The 26,990-nt window shown below is 40.3% G+C and overlaps 2 protein-coding genes across 3 annotated transcripts in view; one reads left to right on the top strand and one right to left on the bottom strand.

Moving 5' to 3' along the window:
* The window catches only part of Fs (Follistatin), a 147,272-nt gene extending 133,435 nt beyond the window's left edge, over positions 1–13,837 (bottom strand). The window contains exon 1 of the mRNA XM_069309996.1: positions 13,700–13,837. The gene's annotated coding sequence lies outside the window, so the exon portion shown is untranslated. The remainder of the gene's footprint in view (positions 1–13,699) is intronic.
* Positions 1,687–26,962, top strand: LOC123769196 (tyrosine kinase receptor Cad96Ca). 2 transcript variants are annotated; one of them, XM_045760216.2, is made up of 14 exons: positions 1,687–2,275; positions 13,724–13,950; positions 14,662–14,899; positions 15,933–16,129; positions 16,915–17,274; positions 17,428–17,613; positions 17,860–17,964; positions 18,494–18,674; positions 18,930–19,111; positions 19,607–19,746; positions 20,560–20,654; positions 20,943–21,037; positions 21,956–22,169; positions 22,303–26,962. In XM_045760216.2, exons 1-13 carry the CDS (start codon positions 2,221–2,223, stop codon positions 22,133–22,135), a joined length of 2,241 nt encoding a protein of 746 aa, XP_045616172.1. In that variant the 5' UTR covers positions 1,687–2,220; the 3' UTR covers positions 22,136–22,169; positions 22,303–26,962. The 2 variants fall into 2 exon arrangements, with proteins under 2 accessions (XP_045616172.1, XP_045616171.1); XM_045760215.2 differs by having other exon boundaries at positions 21,956–26,962.
* The last annotated feature ends 28 nt before the right edge of the window (positions 26,963–26,990 follow it).

The raw sequence follows: 26,990 nt of genomic DNA, 5'->3' as shown, positions 1-26,990 counted from the left end.
AAAACAGTTGTAATGAGTACTCTCATTCAAGACGTGATTGCCAAATTCCACACATTTCCATCCCGTTAAAACTACATGATAACAGACTTGCAAGATCATAAAAACTGGAATATACAATCAGGTGTTTCCTGTTAGGATACTTCCTGTCTGAGAAACAATTCCTCTATGCATCATTCTCCGTTCGTAGACCAGTTGTTCTCAGTGAGAAGCCATCACTCGACTCCTCAAGAGGTGGACCCGCGAAGAGCTTTGCTCTACCCTATGCAGGCGATGAGTCACAATAACGTGGCTGAAGAATGTTGACCAGACCACACACTAGAAGGTGAAGGGACGACGACGTTTCGGTATCGACTTGAGAATGGTCCAGGACGGACCGAAACGTCGTCGTCCCTTCACCTTCAAGTGTGTGGTCTGGTCAATTTTGCTCTACCCTTTAACCACTAAAATTTGATAAAATTGATTTAAGACTAATAATAATCCTCACAGTTGTGGTTTAATTAATAGCCTATTGTTTATTGTTAGTTATGATCTAACAGTTGTTATCTAACAGAGTTTGTAGTACTGAGCTTTAGCCCCAGAGAGCCAAAGCTCAACCCCCAGCAAGCATAACTAGGCGAGTACATAGTCGTAATGGCTTGGCTCAGTTTTTTCTTGAAATCTGCTTCTATTTATTTATTTATTTATTTATGCATATACAAGAATGTACATAAGGAATGTGAGGATACAAATATGGTAATTACAGTCTTGTAAAGCCACTAAAGTCTTGTAAAGCTTTTAAAACTAAGGAAGGAAGCATCTTCTACTCTGTACAGTTTCTTCCACTTTCTTACTGCTCTTACACAATGTGTGGAGGAGGTGGGAGGCGGTGTTAATCAATGTTTTCACCTAGATTCTCAATTGTGTTTTCAGGACAGAACATCCGGAATATCAATGGCCTTTGGGAATACCCCACTGGTTGCCGCCCGCGTAAGAATGCCGTGACGTCACCCGAACCTCCTGGTGACGTTGCTCAGGATCTCGTGACGTCAACAAGTTCCCCCTTCGTTGCATCAATCAGGATCCCTCGTGACATCAACTAGGACCCCTCGGGACGTCATCCAGGACCTCTCGTGATATCAAGTAGGATCCCTGTTGACGTCACCTATGACCCCTCTTGTGATGTCAAGCAGGAACCTTTGTGACATCACCGAGGACCACTCATACCGTCAACCATGACCCTTTATGGAGTCATGATAAGCCTTACAGAAGGTACCATACAGAGAGCCGCCTCGCGTGGCCCAGAATCCCAACGCCGCAGCCTCGCATAGACTATATAGTAAACCAATATGTATCCAAAACAGGTGTTTTTATGTACAGTCGAAGTGTAATACTCGCATAGGTTTAGCAATGCTAAAGAAAGTGAAAACAAAAATATTTTTGAATACACTGCGCTTGGGGGTCGCGTCTTAAAATGTTTCGTCTGGTGTGATCGCCTGAGGGGGACGTTTCTCTTCTTCCCAGACGCTGTGTGTAAGATGTTCTCATTGGCTCTTGTGACTGTAAGTTGCATTTTGATTGGACGCTCGGTACGTGGAGACTCAAAGACGTTGGCAGAAACCTCCATCGAGATTATCTCTACTTATCTATTTCTTGGGAGTGCAGATAAGAACTTGTTCATTGTTATTATGATCTCACTTTGAAATATTGGTTCAAAATTTACGGAAGACAGCAGACAAGAAGTTCCCAGGCAGGAGTGCTCTCTGTGGCCGTGTTTACATAAGAGATATAGATGCTCAGTGGGTGGCAAAAGTAGGCGGATCTGGACTACGAAGAACCTTGAGACGGAGTCGCTGGTAGAGTGTCTCTACCACCCACACACACACTACCAGGCTCCTCTCTAGTGGTAGGCTACCATCTTCCTCAATAACCAGATGAAGGAATAGTGGTGTCTAGTGACGATAAATGACCCCGGCCAGCAGAGCCAGAAATAATGTGGATAAAATGGTGGTGAGGGAAATGTGGGCCAGTGACACTGCTTGTATAGTGAAGGATCGCGGAAGTGTATTGGTGGAGGTGGTGGCGTACTGCCTCCTGGATTAACCCAGCTGGTCGCCTCCACCAAACTCTCCCACAAACAAACCTTCCATTTGTGAATTGTGATAAATGAATATAATGACGTGAGTGCTGGAGGCTGAGCTATGATAGGTTTCTGGTTCTTGAGGTGACTCCGACCCAGCCACCATGCTGCTATCTCACGTCTTCCGGATTACTGTACACCTGCTTCTTGTCGCCCGTGGTGAGTCTTCTTTGTTATTCACGCCTTAAACCTTCCTACTTCACCATCTAGCTCCGCTAAATGTGGGGCCAACTACCCTAAAATAATATCACAAAACTGGCCGAATGTATATTAAAAAGGACAGATTTTTAAACCTTAACAGGAATTTAATACAATGTTTTGAGTAATGCTCAACCTTCGACTAAGATCTTTTCCATTCCCCCCACACACCAACCCCTCCCTCCCTTCCCTCCCTTCCCTACCAGTCTCCTTCCCCTTCCCCTACACACATACCATCCCTTCCCTCCCTTACACATAGACGAGACCCTCTCTTGACACTGTTTTCAGTCAAATGGAACCCTTTGTACATTCTTTTTGAGAAATAAAGCATGACATGATTCTTCACAGCTGAGAAAAGTAATGACATTCCAAAGCCCATGGTCGAGGAGAAGGTCATCCATGTCAGTTTCTGTCAGATTACATCTAAAGAACACGGTGGGCCGCCAAAATGGCCCCACAGGATGGACCAGTGCTGGCCGAGGGGGCCACAATCTGGACCAGTGCTGGCCGAGGGGGCCACAATCTGGACCAGTGCTGGCCGAGGGGGCCACAATCTGGACCAGTGCTGGCCGAGGGGGCCACAATCTGGACCAGTGCTGGCCGAGGGGGCCACAATCTGGACCAGTGCTGGCCGAGGGGGCCACAATCTGGACCAGTGCTGGCCGAGGGGGCCACAATCTGGACCAGTGCTGGCCGAGGGGGCCACAATCTGGACCAGTGCTGGCCGAGGGGGCCACAATCTGGACCAGTGCTGGCCGAGGGGGCCACAATCTGGACCAGTGCTGGCCGAGGGGGCCACAATCTGGACCAGTGCTGGCCGAGGGGGCCACAATCTGGACCAGTGCTGGCCGAGGGGGCCACAATCTGGACCAGTGCTGGCCGAGGGGGCCACAATCTGGACCAGTGCTGGCCGAGGGGGCCACAATCTGGACCAGTGCTGGCCGAGGGGGCCACAATCTGGACCAGTGCTGGCCGAGGGGGCCACAATCTGGACCAGTGCTGGCCGAGGGGGCCACAATCTGGACCAGTGCTGGACGAGGGGGCCACAATCTGGACCAGTGCTGGCCGAGGGGGCCACAATCTGGACCAGTGCTGGCCGAGGGGGCCACAATCTGGACCAGTGCTGGCCGAGGGGGCCACAATCGAGGGATCGGATGTGCCCAGGGCAAAAAAATAAAAGAAAAAATGGGCTAGACCTGTGGACTGAGAGGCCGGAGAGGACGCCCCTCCCCTAAAAAAAGGAATGGCGCCCAACCTTTTGGACGGTCTGCGTTGGACGGTCTGGGTTTGGACAGTCTTACCCATTTAAGTGAGCTATAATAGTTATCTTACCAATTAAAGTGAGCTATAAGTAGTTATCTTACCCATTACACTATCTGAGCTACAGTTATATTACCCATTAAACTGAGCTATAAGTTGTTATCTTACCCAATTAACTATCTCAAATGAAAGCGAAATTGTGTGTATCATACGATAGAAGGAGATAAGGCTACAGCCCATTGTTGACACGTACGGGCTCACCATAGCCCGTGCTACTTGCCCCGCTCCTGTGCCAGGTAAGTTACGGGCTCACCATAGCCCGTGCTACTTGGAACTTGTTCCGAGTAGCTGAATCTATAACAACATTGTTGACAGAAATTCCGGTCACCTGTGACGTGTTACCTCGTGACAAAGTAACTGCAGGCGATGAGTCACAATAACGTGGCTGAAGTATGTTGACCAGACCACACACTAGAAGTTGAAGGGATGACGACGTTTCGGTCCGTCCTGGACCATTCTCAAGTCGAAACGTCGTCGCCCCTTCAACTTCTAGTGTGTGGTCTGGTCAACTGAGTAACTATTGTGATAATACAAAGCCAAATTTTACTTTGATCGTTAATAAAGCTAAGACACATTGCTAGATATGAGTACCCCCTTAATATATCTTATTTCAAAAGAAATTTTAGAATATCTCTAAAATTTGTTTAATTATGTTATTGTTGATGTAATAGTAATTAATGGCTTAGCGCTTTGCCTTGACATTTACTTGTCAATTATTATTACTGTTATATTATTATTATTATTTATCAATTGGTGCCAATTTTGTTGTGGAGATTTCAACAGGCTGGGTAGTAATGATCCTTCTTATCCAACCCTGCCAGCCACAAGCTTACTCCTTCCCCTACAGCCCTCTCTGTCTCTGTCTGTCTGTCTGTTTCTCTCTCTCTGTCTGTCTGTTTCTCTCTCTCTGTCTGTCTGTCTGTCTGTCTCTCTCTCTCTCTCTCTTCTCTCAGCCTACTAATAGCACCCTCCCTTAGATTTCATTCCCAACCTTCATAGTCAGCGATACGTGATCACTAGCACATCTCTCTTTCCTTCCCCCTCATAGCCGCCTACTCACACCTACTGTGCCTACCAACCTCCCTCCATCTCCTCAGCAGATTACTCACACCTCTCCCTCTCTCACAACGTAATGGAGGACTCGTGACTGTGGTGGTGGTGTAGGGGTCATGGTAGTGGTGGAGAGGTCATGGTGGTGGTGGAGGGGTCATGGTAGTGGTGGAGGGGTCATGGTAGTGGTATTGGGGTCTTGGCAGTGGTCATGGTAGTGGTCACGGTGCTCTTCTGTCTTGTTACGGACTCTAATCATCCTACAGATTAGTTTTGTGGCTGAGGAGTTGAAATAATCGTGATGGTAGAGTAGGGACATGTTATTTAGCTATGTCAGTAAGGATAGGATGTATGTTTCCTGATATTGGAGGATTGCTGTCAGTTGACAGCTGAGAAATTTATGAAATATGAACATGTTTATTATGATGTTGGACTATTATTTGTCGAATTTTATTAGTTAGGTTAGCTTTTGTTGTGGCATGAGTTGAATTGTGGGTTTGGATACTAAACCTCGTGAATTTTAACAAATTAACAAGGTTTACTAAGTGCTTGTGCGGGGGGGTTGTAACAAACTAGGCTGTTGTAAGAATTATCCAGAGTAGTTTATCGACAAAAGAGAATGGGAAGCTGAGCCGCATGGTGACCTGACCCCCAGGGGAATTCGCGGTGGAAATAACCGACGCTTTGTTCATATCTGCGTAAATGAATCATCCTATAGTATTCAGTAATTTAGAGAAAATTAGCCTTTATTCATTTTGCATTAAAATTGTATTGTATAATAGTACTGGATACAATATCAAGAGTATTCTAATTATTGAGTTTAAGTCACCATCAGTGACGTCACGAATCGGATCTAACTTTTAAGGCGGAGTGACCGGCGGTCATAGGTCAGCAGGGTTGACATGTCTAATATTTCTCAAAGTTTTAATAACCATTTTTGTGATCGGGAACAGCTTTGCCGTTAGATGTTTGTGTAATCTAATTAAAGTAAAATAATTCAACCAGTCTGGATCAATTAAGTACAACAGAGTTTAATTGTTATAACTTAAACCTGGCTAGTAACTTGGTAAAACTTTGACTAGGCGGAAGGATACAAGGTTCTAGTCTGGGCTAGGCCAGACGAGGACAAATCAGTGTGGTCACGGAAGCAGCTAGGAGAGGTCAAACATCTTACCTCTCCCCAAGAACAGGCCCAACACCTAGAACTGTGGTCGCCCAAGGTATAGTTGCTATTGTTAAGTATAGAAATAGTCTCATTTGCCACTCAGGTCAAGTAGGGAGTGTTAAATTGATAGGGAGTGAACATATTTAGATTTTGTTTTAGTTTTCGTTTAATAAATTAAATTTGTTATTAATTTGCATTTTATTGTTTCCATGTGTTTTGTGTGTATACTTGTCCTGGTCACGTGGTCCACACGAGGCAGAGTTGCATTGGGCGCCGATTCTAACATCGAATCGGAATTATCATTACCGTGTAATTTATTCCACACTCAAGGTCATCGTTTATAGTGGGGATCAAGCCCCTAGGTTGATTAATTAGCGTGATCGATCCAGACCTCGATCATTGCTCTTGTATTACTGGTCTGGTGGTGGCAGCAGAGGTGACTCTAGGGTTTTGTTCAGAGCTTAGGTCACGTCATACTGGGTGTAGAATCCTAAGTCGGTCAATCGTCTTAGGACCACGTGGCGTGGAGTTGGCTTTGGTAAAAGTTTTGGAGTCCCTTGGTTTAGAAATAAAAGTAAGAATACGGGTAGAGGGAGTAGAAAGAAGGAAGTAAAGATAGAGAAACCCTAAACCTGTGTTACAGCCGAAAGTCGCCAATGGAAAGGCAAACGCCAATACGATTGGTTTCAGCGCCGTCGCAGGAACTGTCAGAACGAGGTTGAAGGCAACAACGAACTGCCCCGGGGGGTTCCAGCTCCGAAGTTGACCTCGAAGTTGGTGAAAGAAGGCACAGGGACCCCAAACCCGGAGACCGCCGTGGTCGGGGCCGGAAAAGAACCACCCCAGCAAGGGCAAGAACGACCCCAGCCTCCTGAAGCAGAGCCTGGGGGGCCGCACGAGCCCCAGGAGGTGGACGTCCCGGTCCCGCACCTACGGGTTCCTGTCAGAGATCGTCACAGCCCTCTTTCACCCGAGGTCACCCGGGCTGTGACGCTTCCTTCATGACTTCCTTCTTGACCCAGCAGAAGGAAGAGTAATAATTATTAGTTACAACAGTTATTATGATAATAATGGTAGTAGTGGGAGGATTATGGTGGTAATGGCGGGTCATGGTAGCAGTAGGGGGGTGATGGCGCTCGTGTGAGGGGGCTGGCGGCGAGGACCCGCTGGACAAAACCAGGGCCGTGGCCACCATTCAGAACACGGACACTTGACTATCCGTCTTTATGGACACTGGCCGCTTGCCAGCGCATCCGGCTTCGGAAATTCCCACCAGATATATGCAGACAATGTCCATTTTTTGTACCATTTATGGACGCAGCATGTTACACAATGGACCACAAAACACGCTCCCGCCAAGTTCCGTAAACCCACCGACTTGTGTCAATTCTCTCTTCTATATAACCAAAATATCTAGTGTTTTACATGTGGCTATAGACAATAACAGACAATACATGGCAGCATCTCAGAAAATACATAGCAGCATCTTAGAGTCATATCTACAATTGTACGAATTAAAATACATTTAGGACTGTAGAGGTCTGTTATTACAAGGCCAAATAACACCAGTACATTATTACAAGCTATCCTAAATAACACCTTTATTGTAGCATTATTAAGGTAAACAGCAGTGATGTTTACATTACGACAATGCTGGATACTACGACCCTTAAAGGGAGGTTGAGGACAGTACTCAGGAGGTGGCAGTCGTTCGCCAGGCGAAGGGCCTGCCCTAAACATTGGCGGGCGACTGGCACTCCTTAGCAGAGGAACAGGTCAGAACAGCAATAATTACAGGTGTTTTCCCTTTCAAGCACGGCCCCTCGGGGTAGACAGGTGGACCAGGTGTCCTTGGAAGTCGTCCTCCTTCTCTCTCATTCTCTCTCTCTCTCACACACACACACACATTTCTCTCTCTCTCTCACACACACACACCTCTCATTCTCTCTCTCTCACACATACATATTAATAAATTCTTGAGCTAGAGAAACAGGTTTGTGTATGTGGAAGTGTGTTAAATTCGGCGAAGGAGTACCTGCCAGGAAGGAGACAAAGAGCTACATTGAGAGAGGCAAGGAGTGAAATACCACAAGGGTCGGTACTGGGGCTTATCCTCTTCCTAAATTATGTAGTCTCACCAATCAATTGTACCTTCTTGTAAAGAAAATGATTATATTAGTATTATTACTACAAGCGCAGGAAGACAGGGTATGCGTACCAACTGAAGTGGCCTAGTTGAGGTGCTGGCGTAGCGAGCACCTGGAGTAGCGGGCACCTCACCTCCCCAATGTCACGTGTCGACCGAGGAACTTTCACCTCAGTGGTCCAGACCGTTACCTGCATCACGTGCTCGGTCATCACCCGTAGCGCAGTCTGCTCGCAACTAATTGGACTCTTGTTCGAGTCCCGGGAAGGGCGACACGCTAAGGCTCATTTCCTCACACATAACACCCTTATTCCCCTGGCAGTAAATATGTACCCGGGAGTCAGAGGACTGTTGTGGGTTGCATCTGGGAAGGGTCAGTCGTTGGGTACCCCTAAAGGGACCTCGATAATACTAACAGGCTTCCTGTCATTGACAATAGGAGACCAATTGTGTAGTACAGGATAGGGTAAGATTTGATGTAAGATACCTAACTGGTCATGCAAAATGTACGCCTAATTTACCTGTTGTGCAAACAAATGGTTAACAGATTTAAAAGATCGTTCAGGTGACTGTGATCCTTCCCTCCTCCACCCCTTCCTTACATCCCCTCCACCTCTCCCTCTCCCTCTCTCTCTCTCTCTTATATATCTCCTCATCAATAATTTCCATGCTCTCTCTCTCTCTCCCTCTCCTCGTCGATAAGCATTTAAATTAGACACTAATGAGGCCACTCAACCTGCTGAATGACTTAACAGGTAAAGTTATTTCCTGTTGCCACCGGTACCGGGCGATGAGCCCCGCCACCTGGCACCGGTCCGCCATGACCCAGTCTGCTGGGTCACTCAGACTGGGGTGACCTAGTCTGCTGGGTCACTCAGACTGGGGTGACCTAGTCTGCTGGGTCACTCAGACTGGGGTGACCTAGTCTGCTGGGTCACTCCACAACACACACCTGTCTTCACAGGTGTTCTAGTGCTGTCAGTCTTGTCTTATGGTCGCAGCATGTTCGTCTACACATGTTGCTTGGATTCATGTCGATTTGAATCATGTCAGGAACAAAGCTTCGACACTGACAGCTTCAGTATTCTGATTTTCAGCTTTGACACTAACAGTTTCAACACTGATACAGCCAGTTACAACACTGATACAGCCAGTTACAACACTGATACAGCCAGTTACAACACTGATACAGCCAGTTACAACACTGATACAGCCAGTTACAACACTGATACAGCCAGTTACAACACTGATACAGCCAGTTACAACACTAATACAGCCAGTTACAACACTGACACAGCCAGTTACAACACTGATACGGCCAGTTACAACACTGATACGGCCAGTTACAACACTGATACGGCCAGTTTCAACACTGATACAGCCAGTTACAACACTGATACGGCCAGTTACAACACTGATACAGCCAGTTACAACACTGATACAGCCAGTTACAACACTGATACAGCCAGTTACAAAATTGATACAGCCAGTTACAACACTGATACAGCCAGTTACAAAATTGATACAGCCAGTTACAACACTGATACAGCCAGTTACAACACTGATACAGCCAGTTACAACACTGATACAGCCAGTTACAGCACTGATACAGCCAGTTACAACACTGATACAGCCAGTTACAACACTGATATACCCAGTTACAACACTGATACAGCCAGTTACAACACTGATACAGCCAGTTACAACACTGATACAGCCAGTTACAACACTGATACAGCCAGTTACAACACTGATACAGCCAGTTACAACACTGATACAGCCAGTTACAACACTGATACAGCCAGTTACAACACTGATACAGCCAGTTACAACATTGATACAGCCAGTTTCAACACTGATACAACCCGTTACAACACTGATACAGCCAGTTACAACACTGATACAGCCCATTACAACACTGATACAACCCGTTACAACACTGATACAGCCAGTTACAACACTGATACAGCCCATTACAACACTGATACAGCCAGTTACAACATTGATACAGCCAGTTACAACACTGATACAGCCCATTACAACACTGATACAGCCAGTTACAACATTGATACAGCCAGTTACAACACTGATACAGCCCATTACAACACTGATACAGCCAGTTACAACATTGATACAGCCAGTTACAACACTGATACAGCCCATTACAACACTGATACAGCCAGTTACAACATTGATACAGCCAGTTACAACACTGATACAGCCCATTACAACACTGATACAGCCAGTTACAACACTGATACAGCCAGTTTCAGCACTAGCACCGATAGTTTCAACACTGACATTGACAGTGTCAAGCTCAACACCTGACTTCTTCATTAGCATTGACAGTGTCACCATTAGTATTTGCTGTAGGAGTGCTTAGAAGAGAAGCGAGACAATGACCTTTATTACGGGCTCACCATAGCCCGTGCTACATAGACACTCCGTCCTGACTAGCTAAATCTTTAACAACAACAACAACAATGACCTTTAAGAAGCCAACTAAAACATTTACAAAATGTATAAAGAAAACGAACAAAACAAGGGGACTAAAATCAACCACGGTTCGTGCTAGAAAGATAACATTGTAATCGACTTACATGCCAGGCAGGTGGAGTAGAGTGCTCAGACACGAGTAGAGTGCTCAGACACGAGTAGAGTGCTCAGACACGAGTAGAGTGCTCAGACACGAGTAGAGTGCTCAGACACGAGTAGAGTGCTCAGACACGAGTAGAGTGCTCAGACACGAGTAGAGTGCTCAGACACGAGTAGAGTGCTCAGACACGAGTAGAGTGCTCAGACACGAGTAGAGTGCTCAGACACGAGTAGAGTGCTCAGACACGAAGTTAACAATATAGACAAATCCTACGAAGGTCATTCGGTGCAAACGACGAATAGCATAGTTACAATACAGCCAGTCCGAGAATTCTTACACTGTGAAACGCTAGAAATTTTTCTTGAGAAAGCCTAGTAAAGCGGTGAGAACAGGTTAAGAGAACCTGACCACAGTATAGGAGAGAACCAGAGATATGAATTAAATTTATTAGAAACTGATGGAAATTATGGATAGAGATTGTCTTTTGTAGACGAGAAAAAACTTTGGGGGACGCAGGTGGAAACTTGAAACACAAATAAATAGGAAAACGTAAGGAAATGCATTTAGTGCGGGTACTAGGCTACTGGAGAGCGCTCGTGGTAGTCACATCGATACATAATTCATTTCAAAACAAATATAACAGCACTATAATGTCGGAAGCAATACAGGCACCCGCTACAACAGTCCAGGCGTCCTATTATTGTTTAAATCTCGCTCCCCGGCGTTACAGATAAGTACAAGAGAAATGAAAAGAAATATGAAAGAGCTAATCTATATTTCAGCATATTTTTATATAAGGCTGAAGTCCGGGTTAAATATGCCGCAAAACCCTTATATATGTAGTATGAAAATTTCCAACTTTTAATAATAATAATAATAATAATAATAATAATAATAATAATAATAATATAGAATTTGACACAGGTAAACGGACAAATAATAATAATTTTGACACCGTAAACAAACTTCAATTACCGGAAGAAAAGGAGCTAAAAGTAATTGCAATACTTTATAACGTTTCTACATATATTATCTGCGGTGAGTAACAGGACCTGGAGCAGCTGTAATTGGGTCAGATAAAAGAATGTTTTCTTGGCAGTTCAAGACCTTTACCTTAATCTTCTTGCTTATGTCCTCGGCAATAGTATAACTTCTTTTTTAACATAGATAAAATAACAAGTATTTAGCGCTTTAATTATTTTCTTCCATCTTGTCATAAAAAAGCCTGCTGACATGAAACACACACACAACAGTTGCAAGTTAACGGTCCCTGCCAACTACAGAAGAGCAACGCCCTGCGTACATGATGACACTTCCCATCCCATCCCCCCTTCCTGCTCCCAAAACAACCCCCCTCCCTCTCCCTCTCGTCTATCCTTCTGTTAATCTTCTATCCATCCTGCTGCTCCTGTTGTTGTTGTTTTAGATTCAGCTACTCGGAACAGCAAAGTTCCAAGCAGCCCGGGCTATGGTGAGCCAGTAGTGGACTTACCAGACATAGATGTACCATCCTGTTTCCAAAACAACCATTTATCTATTTTCCATCTTCTCTCATTCCAGCCCTCACTTTTGACGTGGCGCAATGCATCGCACATTTTAATTAGGCCTAACCAATTATGTTATTCTCCATGACCCAGAAAGCTGAGAATAGCCTCATTAACATATCCAAGAGGATTAATAGACCGTGCAACACTTTCTATCTTCCTCTTGTTTCCTTGTATACATCCCGTTCAAAGTCATACATTGCATTTCTTAATTATTTAGTGTTCCGGATAATATGATGATAATAGTGAATGACTAACCCTTTATTTCCCTGCATTTTGGGTTGACGGGCAGCCTACCATGCAACTTTCAACCCGTTCTCGCACTTTCGTATAGTCAATAATGACTTATTAAATACGTGCATATGTGACATACTAAACATACTAGTTTACCTTGAAAAGCTTCATAGAAAACACCGACCTTACCTAACCTTCTTAGTATGTTAAGATAAACATCTTATTCCTTCGTAATTACAATTATTACTTAACCTATTATAGGTATAGGTTTTATTAAGGTTTTATACCTATTATAGGTATAGGTTAAGTAATAATTGTAATTACGAAGCAATAAGATGCTTATCTTAACATAACATACTAAGAAGGTTAGGGAAGGTCGGTGTTTTCTATAACGCTTTTCAAGGTAAACTAGTATGTTTAGTATGTCACATATGCACGTATTTTATAAGTCAATATTGACTGTAAGAAAGTGCGAGAACGGGTTGCAACCTTCTGGGCAGCCTTCCGAAGAGCTTGATGGAATGGCTACCGAACTTTGCAGTAATAGTTAATATATTGACAAATTACAAGTATTCTCATGATTAGCGAACTGCTGCTGAAGACGATCACAAATTTTTCACATAAATTAACATTTTGATTGCGGTTAACAGTTTCACTCACTACTTCCCCATTTGAAATTTTGACGGAAAACCCTTTGGTGAAAGACCCTTTTGCTTTTTGAAAATTCTGATTCTATAATCGAGTTAAACTTGGTACCTGCGCACTAAAACGAACTCGGTAACTAACCTGTGACATCAAACTTAAAAACAGACACAAGTCATCAAGTTAGTCGTCACTGAGGACTCGATCGCCTCTGATATCAGACTTAAAACTCGGCTGGAAATGGATACTCCAAGTTAGGTTAACACGAAAGGAAGGAAGAGACTCACCATGGGACCTTAAAGCCCGCCTCATAAACAATGGCCAAAAGTATTGCTAACCCACAATAAAACTGGATGATAACGCTACATTCACTTGGGCCATCGGAACCTCGAAGAACACCCACAATAAAGGAGGATATCTGAGAATACCAGTTGATATCCTCCTTTAGTGTGGGTGTTGGGTATCCTGGTTGGTAGAACTACAGTCTTCTGCTTTTGTGGACTGTGGTTCAAGGCTCCAGTGGCCCAATTAAGTGAGTGAAATGGCCTATAGCTCTTTAATCCCTGAAAATCTGTGGCTCTTAAACATATATGCCCAATTTTAACCTTAAATGTAGTTATCAAAGAGAAGGCGCCAAGCCGCGAAGACTATGTAGCCTAACCTTACTGATTAAAGGTTAAAACCTTACTGATAAAGATGGTTGGTTGTTCAGGCGTGCTGGGGATCAACTCCCCGCCGGTGCTGCGCTCGGAGAAGACCTGGTACGTGACGGAGGACGAGGAGGTGGGTTCGGTGGTCACTCGCCTGCAGGCCTACGACCAGGAGAACGACCACGTGGTCTTCACGCTGGAGCCTCAGCTCCCCGGCCAGGTCGTCCACACCCGCCTGGAGATCGACGACGGGAACCGCGTCAAGGTTGCCAAGCCACTGACGGGACTGGTAAGTCAACCCGAGCGGCAGAATAGTGTCTCGATTTCAATTGAAATTCAACATTTGTATTTATAAATGGATTCATTTGTAATGAATAAATTGAATGATTTTGTTTTAATAATGGCCTAGCACTGTTCATCATAATTAGAAATTTACATACTGTACAAGCTGACGAAGGGAGTACGGGGCTATATACTGAGTTTTGAATGTTTAGTAGCATTAGCTATTTAGTTGATAATGTTTTTGAATTAATTTACAACAAATACATAATACCATATGGAAAAGCTTTTGTTAAGTATCATATAACATTATATCATTCAACTATCCATGTCTCGCCTACGGTATCTGGGAGTCTACGACCCAAAACCACCTCATACATAATTACTCAACACAAATTAACAATTATAATAATGAACTGCAAGTGTCCAACCTGTATATAAATCCTTGAGCATGTTAACTATAAAAGTACTATGAACATGTTTGAACATGTTCTGTACTTGTGTTATGTAGTGTGTCTGGATACAGTTCTGTTGCAGCTCTCTGTAAGATTTATATTTTCGTTTAGTTTCAAAGATGTAAAGTGCAAATGAGAATAAGACCAGTGCTTTTATATTTAGTATGTTAAGATTGATGTTTAGTACAAATAATAACATTCCTCCTTTAATTGTTCCTTCCAAATAATCATGTTCATGATGTTCAAGCTATGTTTGCCTGTTGCAGGCCGGATCGGGAGAAGCCTCTTACATCTTAAGGGTGCGGCTTGATGATGGATTCAGGGAAGCTGTCACTGAAGTCAGACTGGAAGTCTCCAAGTCTGGCCAGGGAGGTGCAAGACACCAGCAAGGCTCCAGAGATTTTGGAGTCCCTGGAAACTATGGAAGTCCTAGCAACTTTGGTATATTTGGAGGCTTCAGACCACCAATTGGTCCAATTCCTAGTCCTGATGTAGAGTCTGGACGTAAGTAGTGGTGGTTAGTTTTAATTATTATGTACCATATACTCATGGAAGGGTTAGAGCCAAGTAACTGGGCTAAGAGATTGACCTCGTGTCCTAGCTTAGCAAGCTACAGTTGTGTTTAACTTTGAAAGGAAAAACTAATAACAATGGAAAGAGTTTTTTGTGCTCAAGTGAGTCAGTTATAAAAATGTGACTATGTGTATGTGTTGGGGGGGGAGTACATTATTAAAGGGGGGATAAAGGGATGTCAGAAAACAGTCATAAGAGAACCTCATTAAAACTGCTGGTTTGCTGTCCACCAAAGACAGTAAAAGATCCATTGTACTGTGGGTGATACCAGCTAATTCTAAATCTAGGAAAAACAGGAAAAAATTTTTGAGTTGAGACCATAAGTTCCTGAATCCAACCTTTATTGAGTTCCTAACATTAGTATGAGGCTGATTTTGTCATTATGAGTCTATTATAAATCATGAACTAGCTATACTCATGGGTAATTACAGAGAGGTGGGAAGAGGGAGAGAGAGAGAATGTGTATATCCCACCTAGTACTGTATATAGATAAATAAAGGTTACTGAAATGTACGCTTCTGATACAAATGTAAAAGTTTGAAAATTGTGACATGTTTTTTCTTCAAAGTCAGATTTGTAAAATTTCATTAATAATTGTAAGAAAATTAATGATAGTGTCAACAGTATAATCTCTCATATCATATTACATAAACATTTGTCATTTATTTAGGCTGTTAAACTTTGCCCGAAACGCTTTGCGTAATACACAGAGAAATCCCATTAATGTGATATATTATATCAATTACAGTACTGTATATCAAAAGAATGAATGAATTATATCAAAGAACAAATCCACAGGGTTACACATACTAATGGCTTCATTAGTATGTGTAACACATACTAATGTGTTACTAACATGCAAATTATTATTATTATATTTTTATTATTGTACTAAATATTCCATGTACTGTACAATAACCTATGGTACAAAGTTTTCAGTCGAAACAATTTTCTTCTCCTCCAGCTGCTCCTTTCTTGAAGGTGAACCAAACATGGGAAGTTAATGGTGATGCTGCTGTTGGAACAGAGATAGATAAGGTGTCGGTTCAGGACTTTACTGGTGAGGGCTACAGTATTGTCATTGAGCAAGAGCAAAGTCTGGTCATGGTTGACTCCCACTTAGGTCATGTTATTAAAGTTGCTACCCCTCTTCATAAACAGGTATGTTGGTAGGGTGTAAGCTCGCAATGTTTTCTTAAAATTTACAGAATATCAGTACTGTATTAATGTTTTTACTGATTTAATATTTTGTTTTTAATATAACTTGACTGTGAATAATGTAAATGGTACAGTGCTATACTGGTAGATGTGAATGCTATTTTTTCCCTTTGACTCCAAAGAGTAAATAGGTTGCTGATACTGTACTTGCATATTTGACCTTGAGGGGGAGGGTCAGTCCACAGCTCTTCGGTTTCGCCTTTTAACCTTTAATTGACTAGTATTTAACTTTATAGAACTATCAAACTATTGGACTATCAGACTCTGTCATATCTATTTTTGCTTCTATGTCTCTCATATTTCTTGTCTTTCCCCAGACAAGTGTGTCTGGGGAAAGTGTACATACACACAGCTAATGTGTACACACATACACATTTGGTTCATTTCAAGGTCTCCCAGGGTCAAACAAGGAGGAATTTTTGAAACCTGCAACTTGAAGAACAAATTCAAAATTAAAATTAAAATTCTTTTTTTTTTTTTTTAAAGAATGTGTGTACAAAGCACATGAGAGTAGTGTACAATTGTGGGGACAGGAGTTACACATACTAATGAAGCCACTATTATACAAAGCGTTTCGGGCTCTGGTCAGAGGCCATAGATTCTAACAAGAGGCCGATTCTCTAACATGTGTGATTCTTTTGAAAATTCAGTACAGTATGTAAATTTTTATTTTGTGCCTCTACTGAGTTTTACATCTAAGTTCATAAACTGCATGTCTTCATCTGTAGGTTGGAGTTCACCATCTGAATGTAACAGCATCATATCCCCATGGCAAGGTCTCAGAACCAGTAGTTTTAAGAGTGTTGCCACCTCAAACATCAACAGTATCTCTGCCAACCTCTGAGAGCCCTAGAGCAGGAATATACAACCAACAAGATCTGAGGGTGGTTGGAGGCAGTGGTAATGTGGCAGGCAGCACCGGGTCAACTTCTGCAAAGCCGTCCACAGAACTACCCATTGAGATTCCTACACCTGATGTGAGCCTGACTGTGATACCTATTGTGGTTGTGGTTAGTGTGTTGCCACTCCTTATGGCATTGTACTGCTGCTGGCGCAGACATCGCAAAAAAGTTAAAGCACAGGCTAAGGTAAGTCTTACTCATGATTCATTCATAATTTAAAAATCTACCTAGTAGATTTGTTATTTACTTTTTAATTATCGAGAAAATGTTATAATGCATGAAATATTAAATCAATTTTTTGAGATGTTCACCTTACTTGCCAAATGACCCGACCCTCAGGAAAGTGCCGTTGTGTACAGTGATAAGGGTGAGGAAGCAGCTGCTACAGAGATCACGCCTGTGGAGCCTGGAGAGCAGCCTGACAGGGGTAGACGAAGGGGAAGCAGCATACTAGGGCTATCAGCACTGTGGAGGATACGAGCACAAAGCAACACGTACGAGGATAGCATCAGGGGAGGATCAGGGGTCAGTCTTTATACTTCTACTAACTACTTTATACTAACTACTATAAAAGAAATTTTATAGTAGTTCTGTTCATTAATAGAAATGTAATTATACATTTCTATTAATGAACAGAACTACTATAAAATTTCTTGATAAATGACTTTGTTTGATTTTTTTTATGTGGAATAATCTTCAGTTATGTACCTTAGAAATATACTCATTAGTAAATGTACTGTTAGTACTTACAGAAATTATTTTACTTAACAGAAAAGAAAAGTGAGTGAACTGTCATCATCCACAACAGATGTGTGGGAGTTCCCACGTCACCGCCTTAAGATAATGGGTATCCTAGGAGAAGGATGCTTTGGTCAGGTAAATTAACACTGACAGTAACATGGTTTAAAAATATGGATTATTATGATTATTATAGTTATGATGGGTTATTCCTTATTATAATAATAATGAGATGCAGTATAATAATTTTATTACACACACATCATATGCTCAAAAGAACAATACTGTATTAATAATAATAATAATAAAAATAATAGTGTATTTAGGTAAAAGTACAAACAAAATGAATTACAAACAGAATGTTGAATTTCTAGATAGAGCTAGTATATATTATGCCTAAAGCCACTAATACGCACAACGTTCAGGCATTTAAATGATTTATCTGGCTTGGGCAGAATTCTGATGGCTTGTAAACTGTTCCCCCTTTCTCCCTGATGTGTTTTTGATGAGTTTTTCTAGCTGTAGGCTTTTTTGAATAGCTTGGTCTTGGTTTCCATGATTGCCATTATATATTAAATGTTAGCCTCTAATTTCTGTACAGTTGCTTATCCTTCATAGTTCCTTCTGTCATCTAATTTATCTTGTAATTAATTTATTTGTGGTGCAGGTGTGGAAGTGTGAAGCACTAGGGCTGAAGGGTGAAGGATCCAAGTTGGTGGCAGTGAAAACACTGAAGGAGTCTGCAGGAGAGAGAGAAAGACGAGACCTAATACAAGAGCTTAAGGTCCTCATGAATCTTGGACGGCATCCTAATGTTGTCTCTCTTCTAGGGTGCTGTACAGAAAAAGGTGAGATATTAAGTAAGGAAACACAAATAGATATATAGCCACACTTAATAACAGTTAAAAATAGAAATATGAAATAATACAAAATATAAATGAGATACTGTAGTGTAATCATATCTGAATTTATCTGAAATGGGGAGGGGGGAGGGTGGATCTTAGACAAGCGACCAGCTTCCTGTCTTCATAGAGGCCACTAGAGTCATAGTGGCCTTCAGGTAAATTCAGGTATGATTACACTATATTTTAATTTCCCTCCAGACCCAATTTTTGTGATCCTGGAATACATGGTTGGTGGGAAACTGCAGAGTTACCTGCGGGCATCACGGGCAGACACAGCCTACAATAACTTGCATGGCTCGTCCTCCTCCCTCACGCCAAAGGATCTCACACTCTTCACTTACCAGATTGCCCGTGGCATGGAGTTCCTTGTTCGCAATGGGGTATGTCCATTAGTTATATATTTACCTGATAACCACTGCTTCTAGAGGCACTGCTGGTGACAAAACACCCTTGGCTTGTGAAGGCGTCCCCATTTTTTCTGATGTTTTTTATATTAAAATATACTGTAATAACATTCTTGCTTTATATGGAATACCCTGGTCCCTTCTCCAGTTATAAATACATTATTGTTATTATTATTATTCACAAACTCATTGTGTTGATTAAAATGCAAGGTCAAAGACATTATGTATAGTCTACTACAGTATATATATATATACACATGCATTACTATATCTAAACCAACTAGCAGTCACCAATGATTAATCTTTGTCAGATCATAAGAGGAGTAAGCAAATTTCCATCTTTGTGTACAGTATATACAATACTGAATTGTTGAATAAATACTGATATTATGTGTAAATTAAAAAAACATGACGTTCAGTACCGCACAGTATTATAATATGGGTAAATAATTTTATTATGGCTCACTTCAGATCATTCACCGGGACTTGGCAGCGAGGAACATTCTCGTCGGTGAGGAGAAAATCTGTAAGGTGGCTGACTTTGGCTTTGCCAGGGATGTAGCCAACAACCGTGTCTATGAAAGAAAGAGTGATGGTAGACTACCTATTAGGTGAGAATATATTTAAAACCAAAAGAAGGGAATTAGAGAGATATAGTCTCCACAGGATCAAGAAATGGGAGAGATATTACTTGCCATAGGAGGAGAATTAAATTAATAATTTTCTTCAAGTGTTAAACAGAAAGTATATATTTTTTAAAGGAAAATATCAGGGTTTAAATATATTGAAAATCAACATTTTAAATACTGCACCCAGGATTCGAACCTGGAATTCTCAATTGTGAGTCAAAAATAAACCCCGCCTGTACTACTGTTTTTTCAGACAGTAATTGAGGAATGAAACAATGTAAATGAGAGGGTCATGTATGCCAAAACCATCAAAATATCACAGGCCAAAGTTTATAGATGAAGATAGGATACCACAAACATAGCTCTAATTTTGTAACAACACTTCTGTAACTACTACAACAACTGCCACCATTACAACCACAATCGCAAATAAAACCATAATCACAACCACCACCACTGTGGTGTTGATCCAAGGAATTTTCACAAGGTAATCAGAAGGGTGTGGTACAGTGAATGATGTGCGCTTCATCCAGTCAGTCACACTAAGGCCAGCATTGAATGGGTGACCATATGACCAGTCTGGGTATTAGCAATGGGGGATTTCAGTAACCTATATACTGTAGGCTTCAAACCCTCAAACGACTGTATACCAAGGTGCCAACTGTTAGTCTACGAGGAAAAGTTTTACTTGTCTCTTCACTCATTTAGTGTCTATATATTTATTTTAAAGATGAATGGCAAAGTTTGCTACTTCCATCATGTGTTCAATGTTTCTTTTGTATTTTGTTTTAACAGATGGATGGCCCCAGAGTCCCTTTTCGATAATATCTTCACCACCAAGTCAGATGTTTGGAGCTTTGGTGTTCTGCTGTGGGAGATTGTTACTCTGGGTGCGTACAAGTACAGTACTGTACTCCTAAGTCGCTCACAAGAATATTGTGATACAAATGCATGCATTATGGCTGCTTTTAACTTTATTGGTTTTATTTTATTATCAGTCTTTACAATTTGTAGCTTTTCAAGAAAATTTGTTGGTGTTTATGTGCATGAACGTCAAACTAAGCTTATTTTTGAAACAGATGCAAAGCCTTTAAAGTTTTCTTATAGTTACTCAAGACAGTCAGAATCCAAATGACTTGTTTTATTAGAAAGTAATTAACATGTTCTTCTGCTGGCAGGTTCAACACCATACCCAGGGCTCGGGGCAGTAGAAGTGATGAGGAAGGTGAAAGATGGTTATCGTCTAGAGAAACCTGACCATTGTCGCAGGGAGGTCAGTATTCTAAAGACATTTACAAGTTGTGGAATCCATTTATATAGACTTTTTAAATACTACTGCAGTATATTAAAAAAATTTAACATTTGCAAAAAATTCCACCACATTTAACCTGTTTCAGATATGAGAAATAACTTGCAATATATAATTAGATATCATTTTTTCTCATACAGTATATATTTCAAAGGTACACATATGTAAGTTTCATTATAACATGTTAAATTATTCTAGCTGGTATGCATTATGATTTTTTATGTTAATATTTGGTGTAAGTAATTTATAGTAATGATTTGTATAACACTAACAATTTATATAGTATTATTATATTACTGAATTTGTTAATTATTTTTTTAGTAATAGGCAAGGACACGAACGAAAAACATTATAAATATTTACATTAGTAATAATTATTTACCATGCATAATGCACAAAATTTAGAATAATTGTACAATATATAATATAATATATTAATATGCTCAGATTTTAAACTTACTAATATTAAATGCTATTGAGTTGACCAGACCACACACTAGAAGGTGAAGGGACGACGACGTTTCGGTCCGTCCTGGACCATTCTCGAGTCGATTGTGGTCGACAATCGACAACAATCTACAATCGACTTGAGAATGGTCCAGGACAGATCGAAACGTCGTCGTCCCTTCACCTTCTAGTGTGTGGTCTGGTCAACTTACTTTAGCCACGTTATTGTGACTCATCGCCTGCTTAAATGCTATTAATTTTTTGGGGGAAAGAAATTTCAAAGACTGTGAACCTCATAATTCTCAAGTGTTTAAGGACAGCTTTCTTTGCCGGCACACACACACACACACCTGATGTCTCACACTTCATATGGAGGGATTATACTCTACAGCATTCTCATTACTATCTTCCATACTAATTATTCATTCTCCATAGGTCTACAACATTATGTATTACTGCTGGGACAAGGACCCCAAGGAGAGGCCCTCATTTACTGAGCTCGTACACACTCTAGAGGGACTTCTCATGTCCGAGGTGGAATATATTGAATTGGACCGCTTCCCAGACCACACCTACTACAATGTCATCACTGAGAAGAGTGATGAACTGTTGTAGTGATAGTAAAGTTAATTATTATCAGACAAACTGAGTAAGAGGCACACAAGTTGCTTTTTCATCATAAAGTGAATGTAAAAAAAGTTTGTTTTTATGTGCAGTTTTTGGTTCACATGTCTTTATTGTTATCATTTGAATAAAAAATACACACTCTAATTTCTTTACAGATACACACTCCTTTCAAGAATTTGCAACCTAAATTTAACATAAAAGTTATACGCTGCATGATACTAAGTGCAAAGCTGTCGAGTGTGACCCTAAAACTTCGAGGATAACTTGTGATTCCAAGACTTTGAGGATAACTTGTGATTCCAAGAATTCGAGGATAACTTGTGATTCCAAGACTTTGAGGATAACTTGTGATTCCAAGAATTCAAGGATAACTTGTGATTCCAAGACTTCGAGGGAGATTATATGATCCCAAAACTTCACATGAGATCCTGTGTAATGTCAAGATTTAAAGAGATGGGGGACTTGTGTGATCCCAAGCAGTCACCCAATATGGCAGCTATCATAGGTTTCAGATTGGAAATTAAAATGACTTGAAGGTTATTTGTACTCAATTGTGGGCCAGGGTTCAAAACTGGGATGTGAAGTATTTCTATGATCTTACTATCTCTTGCCCTACACTCTGTAATCCCTCATGTAGAGTAGGGTAACAATACACTCATTTGTACCTAAACTTTTTAATAACAAAATTGTGATGTGAAGTTGTTAGAACTATGCCTCAATAAATACACCAAGTTAAATAATAAATGAATATTTTGTCTGTATCTTGAACTGAATATTTGTTGTTCATATGTACCCATGAACAAAATAATGTTTTTACACTTAGTTACAAAATGGCTCTCAGTAAGGAAATATCATAGCTGCGTTATGAATCTATGAATTTTTTGGATGTGTGTATATATTGGTATTGGAATATATATATAGATATAGTACTGTACTAAAGCAGTGGATTGCCTGTTCAGTGTACAGCACTGTACCTCAAAAAGGATTTTTAGTTGATGTAGTGTACATGAGCTTCTCTGAAGCTTTTGATAATGTAGCACATGGAAAATTGAACTTAGAAACTACAAGCTCATAAAATTAATGGTAAAATACCAGAATGGATAAAACAGTTGTTAAAACAAAGAGAGTGAAGGGTTGTCCTAAAGGAAAAAGAATCTGGCAGGAAAAATGTTGAGTGTAGTAGAGGTTGCAGTAAACTGTTATCCCAGAACTAAGTCAAACTCCCAAACCAGGACGCATTGGGGGCTTCTCGACTATGTACATAACGAACCACACGCGACGGCTGATCACATTAAGATTTTTAACCTGTTGAACCTTAGCTCATTCCCCCTGCCAACCTTCTGTTCTGTTCTCCCTGCCCCCCTTTCCCCTAGCCCTCTCCCTCTGTCCTACACTGTGGCTTGTGGAGCTTGGTGCTGTTGCTCCTTCTGTGAGTTATATTGAACCTTTTAAAGTAGTGGCATGGATCAATATCTTGTAATTTGTTCAATATTTTAATAATGTACTTGTTTCTTTTGTTCATTTGTTTAATTTTTACGAAGTTATTAGGTATAACCAGAGGAACTATCTTACATTATCAGTGAATTAATGAATTTGTCTCCAATATTTGTTGTATTTCATCCCAATTATCCAGCATTTCATTAAACCAGGATCCATAATGTTGACTGAATAATTAATGGCCATATGAATTTAATCAACTTTAAAATAAATTTGCCTTCTTTATCTTTGCTCTACTTTATATAAATAAACGGGTTTTAAAATCAGGGCTAAATTGATATTAAAGTCTATAAAATATATTTGCCCTATTTTATCTTACCGCTGAAATAGTAAATATAACCCCATAATTCCAAGGTGTTGTGCTCCCTGTCATTTTACTTTAGAAATATTATTGTATATTTACAAAGAATATGTAGTTACAATTCTTATCTGCTGTGATGGTGAACCTCAGGGTGATTATAAAGGTACTGTACACAACACTGCATGTTAGTGGCTTTGGGAGACTGTACCAATTAATTACCATAACCTTGTAATAACATTGTACTGTTCCTTGTATATAAATAAATACAAATATATAAATTTCTGGTAACTGTTCTCCCAGGACATCGTCTTTACTGTTAGGTATCCACAGTCAGCCCGTCCTCCCAAGTTTTCCCTCTCACAAAAATGATATATTAAATTGCTTGAACCTAACTGAACCGAGGACCAATGAATAGAATACAGAACAGCCTGTCAATTTAACAAGCCGCTATGATTTATAGTACTGTACATCGTATTTTGTCCGTTGGGGATTTATGCATCAAAATTGCAGTGTACTATTTGAGAGGACAGGCTGCCACAATAGGGATACTTTATAGTTTTGTAATGCTTATTTTTATTTCCTTACATATTGTTATAAATGAGTGTTGAATTACAGTAACATCGCTTGATCAACTGTTATCAAAACACATCCATTTGACCTTCAGTGAGATGTCTTCAGTTAGCTAGTTTAGCTCATTTATTATGCACCCCATACCCATCTTGTGGACAGTAGCGGAAAGGGTTACAAAGGCATATAATGGGCTCAGGGACTGAACCCCCCAATTCATTTAGCAAAGCAAGTTACAATCTTAATGAGCTAGTTTTTCAATATAAATTCAATATAAGTCATCACAAGTCTTCAATTGTATGTATTTTGGTCATAATGCGAGCATATCTATTATTTCATGTTTATACTGGACAGTGCTGTAGCTTCTAGTTACAGCTATGAAAAATATTGAATTTAAAAAACAATTCCCCATTATGTATTTGATATATTGGAACAAAAAGCTGTAAGAAACCCATCATAATTAATTTTTTTTAACAAATTTTATTGATGTGAGGTTGTATAGGGTGATAACTACATGCTTGTGATAGACGTACCCTTTTCCAGTGGCAATATCCAGGCTATACTACTGTTATAGTATAGTCACTGTTGACTATAGTCACTGTTGACTATAGTCAACAGTGTTTACTACAGGTAATGCTGTAGTATATTGTTTAAGGCACTCTTGCTTTATTCTTTGTTGTTATATTTTCAACACGATAATGCTTACGTATTTTAGATCTTATTGTTATTTTGTTGTTGTTATATTGCCTATTGGCTTTCTTGTTATTTCTTTGTGTACTTCCTCAGTGACTTCAATTTAAGTGCACACTCACCAGGTATCCTATGTCCAACCACTTGGGCTGGACGGTAGAGCGACGGTCTCGCTTCATGCAGGCCGGCGTTCAATCCCCGACCGTCCAAGTGGTTGGGCACTATTCCTACCCATCCTCCCATCTCAAATGCTTATCCTGATCCCTTCCAAGTGCTATATAGTCGCAATGGCTTGGCGCTTTTCCCTGATAATTCCCTCCCTCACCAGGTATCCTCAAGAAAACACCAAAAACTAATTATCACAAGTAACCAGTCTCATTTTTGTCACACATCTGACATTGTAAGAATATAGGTGCGGGATATGTGTTTAGGATGCGAGGTACCCAAGTTTGAGGTAGGCAGTATAAACTTAGGATGTGAAGCACTTAATGGAATGAAGTACTTAAGTTACAGGTGCGTGATATAAACTTTAGATGTGAAGCACCCAAGTTACAGGTGCATGACAAATATATAGGATGTAACGCATTCATCACTATAATCACTAAATCGTGCAATTTATGTGTCTGTTTAATGATCAACTTACGTTTACATTCTCTGAATTATTTTTTCTCGTGAAACAAGTGTATCTCAGAATTCTTGTTTCATATACAGTGGCACCTCGATTAATGAGTTTAATCCGTTCCGGCACCGAGCTCATCATATGGAAAACTCGTCTTACAAAACAACAACAAAACTGTTGTAAAAGGTGTCTGAGAACCAGCGGAAATGCTCGTTAATCGAGGAAAAGCTCGTTAGTAGAAACAAATGTTCTGTGAGTGGCTCGCTCGTTACTCGAAATGCTCGTAGATAGAGCCGCTCGTTAATCGAGGTGCCACTGTATATTGTATCCTATTTAGGTACTTATTGTTGGTCAATATTAACCTCATATACTCAGATTGAAAGAAATATAAATAGTGGTATGACACAGCAAAAGGCTTTGTTGACCCTTTAAGTACAATAATAATCTTTCAGGTAATATATTTCAGAACATTAAAATATCTTAATACAGCAGATTATAAGAGCTTTATGTAAACTTTGAAATACTGTATAATGTCTTTAATGTGTTTAAATTCACAACAATATAATTCAAACTATTAAGAATACAGTTTTGTATTCACATAAATTAATAATTTAAATAAATACAGTACAGTAATAGAGAAAAAACACTAAACATCTACAGTACTGTATATCAAAATGATATTCTGGAAAGAAAAGTTTAAATCAATTTACAATTACTGTAGTTTATTAATTCTGTTTGTGTTACAATACACAAATCTTTACACTATAATGTGATTCCATTTTATATGTAACATTGTAGTCATTTATATGTTCTACTGAATTGTTCAAATTTTATTTGTGGCAATGCTGAATTGACCACAACATAGAAATATTTATAACCTGATTGGAGTTTTACTTCAGTTATATAAATGTAAGAAAATAAATTTTGATATACAGTACATATGTTCTGTTTTGAGATGTGCATGATCAGTATGTTTTGGTCTAGGGATGAGTGTAGAATGTTCTCTCACAGTTGTAATACAGTCAACAGTAATATATGTTATTTATCTTGAATAGTTAATAAATACAGTACTGTACTATATAATGTTATATTTGTACATATGTTTTATACATGGATAAAAATATATACCAAAAGATGCTAGCATATGTTTATTTTTTTCCATTTAGTAT

This window comes from Procambarus clarkii, chromosome 66, assembly GCF_040958095.1.
Source record: "Procambarus clarkii isolate CNS0578487 chromosome 66, FALCON_Pclarkii_2.0, whole genome shotgun sequence".
NCBI lineage: Eukaryota > Metazoa > Arthropoda > Malacostraca > Decapoda > Cambaridae > Procambarus > Procambarus clarkii.
Note: the sequence above shows the minus strand (reverse complement) of the source record. Positions and strands in the feature narration are given on the sequence as shown.

Bases quoted from the DNA above. Each gene is read 5' to 3' on its own strand.
- LOC123769196 (XM_045760216.2), top strand. From the start codon at position 2,221: ATGCTGCTATCTCACGTCTTCCGGATTACTGTACACCTGCTTCTTGTC. The intron at 16,130-16,914 runs GTATGTTGGTAG...CTTCATCTGTAG, and splicing joins CTACCCCTCTTCATAAACAG to GTTGGAGTTCACCATCTGAA. The intron at 21,038-21,955 runs GTCAGTATTCTA...CATTCTCCATAG, and splicing joins CTGACCATTGTCGCAGGGAG to GTCTACAACATTATGTATTA.